The 6,689-nt window shown below is 47.0% G+C and overlaps 1 protein-coding gene across 2 annotated transcripts in view; it reads right to left on the reverse strand.

Annotated features, from left to right (window-relative positions):
* Positions 1-5,840, reverse strand: part of CCNY (cyclin Y) — a 119,057-nt gene extending 113,217 nt beyond the window's left edge. The window contains exon 1 of one of the 2 annotated variants that reach the window (XM_041488976.1): positions 5,487-5,840. In XM_041488976.1, coding sequence (XP_041344910.1) covers positions 5,487-5,640 — 154 coding nt within the window. In that variant the 5' untranslated portion in view covers positions 5,641-5,840. The remainder of the gene's footprint in view (positions 1-5,486) is intronic. The other variant, XM_041488986.1, reaches the window with a different exon arrangement.
* Between the last annotated feature and the right edge of the window lie 849 nt (positions 5,841-6,689).

Below are 6,689 nucleotides of genomic sequence, written 5' to 3' on the forward strand. Positions count from 1 at the left end.
CTGGCAGGACAAGGACAGCCATCAGGTAGTGCTAGACATTACTCACTTATTTTCCTTCCAGCCTCAGGATACAAGAGCAGCTAGAAAAAGGCTTTCACAATGTCAGTAGCTGCTGCTGTATGGTGTCCCACCAGAATTGGTTTTTGTATCATCTGACCTGAGCAAGGCCTGAAGATGCAGTAAACATATCCTAGAAGTCTGAAAAACCTTCAGTAAGCACATTAAGTTAGGTAAACCAGCTATGACCACACAGTGAAGAAGTTTTCATTCCTTTTAAATACATTATTCTTATTATAAAACCCAAGGGGAAAAAAAAAATCCAAATATAAATTCAAAAATATCCAAAACAACTCAAAATACAGTAGTCCTTCCATTTTCTGACATCTATAATTTTAAGTTTTGTCCTTCTGTTTCAAGTACCAATTTACCCTACCAAGACTGTGTAACTCTCAAAGAAGATATTAATCAGGTGGCATTAATAAAATTTCTCAGAGGTAAGTTCAGATATTACTAGCCACAGTATGTGTGCCTCGGGAAGTTTCTGCAGCTAAATATCAAAATACTGACTTCATACAGGGTGTGAATGTATTGGTTTGATGTGAACAATGTAAAAATGAGGCTTTAGGAAGGCTCTGTACGACACGATGGTGTCTCTGAGGAGAAGCACGGCATAGACAGAATAACCAGATGAGGCTGGTACCAGAAAAAAGAAAGCTGTGCAGGAGGCATCATTACCAAGGTGCAATATAGGCCTAGGTTCACCAACGTAGGCCATAGCAAGCTGCATTTTTAATTTTTGATACATCAGAATACAGGGGTACCTTGATACACGACCTCTGACAAAAGCTTAGGTAGATAACACCAAATACCTAAACAGTAGTACTGAGAAACACAGATCACCTCTGTCCTGGAGTTCCAGCTAAAGGAAAAAAACATTCTTTGAAAGAGAATTCCTGTAAACCAAATAGGCTTTGTTTTTAAAGAAGGGCAATTTTTTCACCATCCGTGTTTTAGCAGGAATGTCAGTGTGCAACACACTAGATGTTTAATTTGCTTCTGAAGTGCTTATGTCTTGACTTTTGTGAAGTAGGTCAGTTCCTTCACAATGTGCAACCCATCATGGCTCAGCTCTTGAAAACACCAGTATTCCCTTTCAGCAAAATTCCATTAGGTATATGGGGCAGACATTTTAAAACTTCCTTCTATTTTGCTAAAATCTCATCATTCTTATAAAACCCAGCGTACAAGAAATACACAAATAGTAACTAATCCCATGTCAGAGACCCTCTTATGCCAGTTCCAAGAAGCTGGAGGAAAAAAAAATACACAAATGAACAAATAAATAGCTTTATAAAAAGCAGTCCATTCTTAGGAACCTGTGCATTATGCAGCAAAAAAAATTAACATGCTTAACCCATTATGAAAAGGGCTGAAAAGGTTTATCAGTGATGCACAGTTGCATAGGACATTATCTGAGCTAGCAATGCATGACCTAGTGACATTAGCAGAAGTTTACAAAGAGGGGAAAAAAAATAAATCTGATTTTTGTGGGATGAAGGGGAAAAAAGGGGAGAAGCTGAATACTAAGAACCACCTTTTCTTGAAACAGCCTAGAACTCTCCATCTAGTCTCTGTTTCAAGAACAGCCTTTTGGCCAGTTTCATTGTATGGTATCAGCTGTGCTTCACACCATCATATTTGTGGTAAGACGTTCCCTTTCACTCCCTCACTACAGCTCCATACTTGAAAAGCTGACTGCAGAAATCATGCTCCAAACAGAGGAATCCCACCTGAGCACATGCTGCCTTTTCCCACGTTGAACCCCGCTGGCTCTGACTGTGCCCTGCTGCTGTAAAGAGTGCGTGGAGCCTGGGCTGTGGCCAGCCCAGCAGCGAGGACCTACGGGATGCACACACCAAGCTGCTGACACGGCTCACACAGGCCAAGTTTGCACCCAAAGAGATACAGAATCTGGCACATAAAGGTCTCAACCATTTTTACTTACAGCTGCCATTAACTGCAGTAAAAGAGGTCTTGATCACAAACAGATGTGGGAAACTACAAGCTTGAATCCACTGCCACAAATTTTTTAAAGTAAACTTCTAAAAGTGAAGCACTGAAAAATGTGGAAGCTCACCCTAAGCAATAAATCATCAAAAACAGAAGGTAACCTCTGTATGTTAGTTAAGTTCTTGCTCTTCCTCAAAAGAGAAAAACATTACAAATCTGTTAAGTGTTCTTCATTATCATGGGCCTGTAGAAACTAACAATAAAATAAACAAAAAAGCATTCTGAAACAAACAAAAACAAAGCATTCTGGTGACTGCACAACACTCAGAAAGGAAATTTTGCATGTGTGGATTTCTGTAGAAGTCCACTACCTTCTTAGAAATTTGAGGGAAAGAAAAAAGAGGAAGAGAGGTAAATTCAACTTTACTATTTTCCAGAATAAGCCTCTTGATAAATTCCTCCTCACCAAAACTCTTTCCAAATCCCACTTCTCTTTCAGATACCAATTTACAAACAGTTGTAAAATATTGCAGAAATTGAGGTTTTTCTGGCAAAGTAGCAATGATGTAGAGGTATTTTGTTATAAAACCAATTCCTAACGGAAAATAATTTCTCCACCTGTTTTTGAAAAACTGGATTTGGGTGTGGAACTTGACTTAGAAAATTCAAAAGCATGATTTTGAAGGCAGACTGGATGAGTATTTCCTTATGAAGTACATAACATAGGCAGACGTCAAACAGTTCCACTAGTACTAAAATTTCCAGTTAAATTACTCTTTAAGATTTCATATCCCTCCTGTCTTCTTTTTTTTTTTTTTTTTTCTCTCTCATACTGTCAGAAACAGGGCCTGGAACAGTGAAAACCGCACACCTCTTAAAAGCTTAAAATAGCCCACAGCTGATTTAAAGGTTCTAAAAGTTCTTGATTTATTCAAGTAGCTTTACCCACTTCAAAAAAATAAAATGTTTCCTGAATTTCTATCAATATGAGGATGAAAACAACTTCCACACAAAACACAGTAACTAAGACACAGCATGACATGATTTTTACAGTTCCTAAAAGTACCAGTGACAAAGTAAATGCTTGTTAGAGACACGAATTTGCACTTTGAGACCTGTCACTGACACATATACCCAAGCAGGATGGAAGGGCTCTCACTTGAAGAACAGTGAGAAATAAATTTGAAGTGTCAAAAAAGTTTCCTTTCAGTGCATTACTCTTTGTCACAATTTATTTAATAAAAAAAGGCACATTTGGCAACACTACCAATTTGAGAAACCTTATGGCTTGCAGGAATACTAAGGAATAAACACCCAGCATTCTCTCTTCACAACACAGATAACCAGACTATTGTTCTTTCATTCTAAAATGGCAAAAATATCATCAGAGTTCTCTACTGTGAAGGGTTTTTCCCATCCCACTGTCACATCCATAAATGTCTGTATGCCATACAACTTCAAACAGTCTAACAACAAAAACATAATAGCTGATCTAATACAAAATAAAATTTCAGAAACAAAGAATCACCCTATCACGTTTAATACTCAGTCATCATCTTTAACCAAGAGACCATCAATGAGCATGACTCCAGGATAACAGACCTGTAAAACAGCACACTTCAGAAAGTTGTTTTATCCCAGTCTGTCCAGTTGTTTTGAATGTGCAGACATCTATTACCCATCAGCCTCCCCAGTGAAAACTTACTTCTCAGACTCTGTCCATAAAAAAGGCCAAGAGTAGAGTAAAGCATAAAAAGGAAACCCATAACTGCTCACAAATTTGAAGACAGCTTGCCCATTTGAAACTGCGGCATTGCACTGACAATGGCCCCACATGAAAACCAAAAAAAGATAAAAATAAATAATGCATGAGGTGTTTTCTGTGTTCCAACAACAGGTTACAACTCTACACTTGACACATGCCACAGTTTGCAGAAGAAGAGAGACAGAACACACATGCACCTTGATGCAACAAATGAAACAACCAACCAACAAAGATCTCCCGGGTTTTTTTGCAAATATCTACTAAGATGCAAAACTTATCTACATTGTATGCACATTTTAACAAGTACACACGCACTTACTATTTCCATCAAAGCTTTTCTTCCAATCCATTAAAAAAAAAAGCACACTGAGAACAAGGCACAAAACCCACACATCTCTGACCAAAAAGTTTACTGCAGCCTGTGTTGTTATAGATGGAGAAATCCGTACCATCAGAGAGAGCTGCATCCTGCTACACTGCACACCACTGATGCTGGAAGAATTAATCATTCACAGATCAACAATTGGTTCTTTCATCTCCCTGGCTTTCTCAGATCAGACCATTATGTATTTTTTTCCACCTACTGGTTCTGTTACACTCCATTTTTCAGCTGGATGTAGCAAAGACATCTGAAAAACATTCCTATTTCTAGAATGTACCTCACTGAAGGAAACCAGTGAGAGTACCTATATGCTTCCACGGGATTCACAACTTTACCAGTGTCAAGAAGTGACAGAACATTAAATTCTGCACTAAAATCACAATGTAATAAGCTGTGAAAAAAATGTGGACGGCAAACTGAAGGGCACCAAAGTCCTTCTTTCTGGCTTTCTACCAAAAGCCTCATGGGTTTGTTCAGTGAACAAACCCATGAGATAGCTGACCTTTTAGCAAGTAAAGTTTTAGGACTAAATACTTCAGCTAATCAAAAACTAAATTACACGTATACATTAACTCAGCCCACATCTTTAAAATAAAGCTGTATTCTGGCCAGGGCGAACGGCACCACATTCAGCCACGACTAAACCAAGAGAACATGGCTTTTTTAATATCTCTGCAGAGAAAGACAGGGCAAGGCAGTATTCATGATGAGCACTGCGCCTCATCATGACAGTAACGGAAGAAAAAGTCACTGGAAGAGAAGGTTGTCATGGGAAACATTTCTCCCACTTTTATCGCGGGCAGGGTTTGTCCTTTAAACGCTCACCCCTGCAGAGGCCTGGCAGGTGACATCCCGGCAGGTGACGTGAGCTCGGCACAGCCAGCCCTGCCAAGGGCGAGGGACGCTCCCCTGGGGCACAGCCGAGCCCCGGGTGTCCGAGCCCGCCGGGACTGCCCGTAATGTCACCTCACGATACTCTGAAGGGCGAAGGGTCTCGGCAGCGCAGACCGGGGCTGCACAACTGCACCCTGCCAGAGGATGCGGCGCGGTGCGAGGATGCTCCCAGCCCCCGCTGGAAGGGTCCCGCACAGCTCTCCCCGGGGACAGCAGCAGCTCTGGAGGCGGAATGTACCGCGGCATCCCCGTGAGCCCCGCGGCCGCAGGGACCAGCACAAACCGCGGCGGACCGGAGGGACACGGTGCCGGGGCAGCGGGACCGGCCCCGCCCGCGGGGAAGCCGCCGGGGCAGAGCCGTGCCCGCCGCAGGGAGCGGAGGGGAGGGGAAGGGAAGGGCTGCGGGGGCTCCCTGGGGTGCCCGCCCGCGCTCACCGTCGATGTTCTCCCGGTCGCTGATGTGCTGCAGGTTGCAGCCCGTGTCCTCCCGGCTCAGCTCGGCCTCGGGGCGGTAGGACTCCAGCCGAGAGTGGGCATTCCGGCGCAGCTTGGGGCTGGAGGAGACGCAGCAGGACGTGGTGTTCCCCATCTTCTCTGCCCGGCCCCGGCCCGGCCCGGCTCGGGAGGAGGCGAGGGGCGGCCGGTCAGCGGGGGTGGCGGGAAGCCATGGGCGGCAGCGGCGACAAGAGGGAGCGGCGGCGGGGGAGGAGGCGGCGGCTGCGGCGCCCTGCGGCTGCACTCGCCGGCGGTTCCCCCCGGCGGCTCCTCCGCGGGCGGGCAGCGCGGGGCCCGCCGGGGCACAGCCCCATCCTCCCCCGCCCCCGCGCAGCCGCCGGGCCCGCTCCGCGCACGCACCCACGCGGCAGCGTCGCAGCCTCCGCGGCAGCGACACCGCAGCAGCAGCGGCGGCGGCAGCAGCAGCCGCCCCGGGCGGCCCCCGCGAACCGGTTCCGGTTCAAGCGGGCGGTGACGCCTCCCGCCGGGCGGGCTGCGGGAGCGGCGGCGGAGCCCGGCTCGGCCGAGGGGCCGCCCCGGCTGCCTCACGACGGAGCCCCCCTGAGCCGCGGCCGCGCAGCTCCCGGCGCGCCGGCCCCTGGCTCCCCGGCCCTCCTCACTCGAGCGTCTCGCACACGGACACGGACGCTCTCCCACCGCCGGGAGCTCAGCACGCTGGTGCCGGAGGGAGCGGGCCCGGCAGGCCCGGGGGCTCTTCGGGACCCCCTGTGCTCCTGCCCGCGGCGGGGACCCCGCGGGCCGCCCGGATCTAGGCCGGAGCCCGAGCCTGGCTGGCCCCGCGCCTGCCCCCGCCGTGGGGACCCGCATCCAGACGGAGAGAGTCACCGGTGTCCCAGAGACTTGTGGGGACTGCAAGAATTCTTGAGAACTTGTTAAACTCTCCTGTGGACTGACCGTTCCAAAGATAACAGGCCACAGAGCAATGAGAGGGTGTTGAGTGCCCCCTTGTACCACCTTCCCTGTGCTTAGGGCTTTCCCAGTCAAAATCCACTTTTGCCCTATTCAAAGTAATGTTAAAGATGGGGATGGTGCATGGCTTCATTAGTCGTTGTTGGTGGGTTGGTATTTTTTTTTTTGTTTTGTTTTGTTTTGTTTTTGTTTTTTGGTGGGTTGGTGGTTTGT

This window comes from Pyrgilauda ruficollis, unplaced genomic scaffold (assembly GCF_017590135.1).
Source record: "Pyrgilauda ruficollis isolate IOZ18807 unplaced genomic scaffold, ASM1759013v1 scaffold12, whole genome shotgun sequence".
Taxonomy (NCBI): Eukaryota; Metazoa; Chordata; class Aves; order Passeriformes; family Passeridae; genus Pyrgilauda; species Pyrgilauda ruficollis.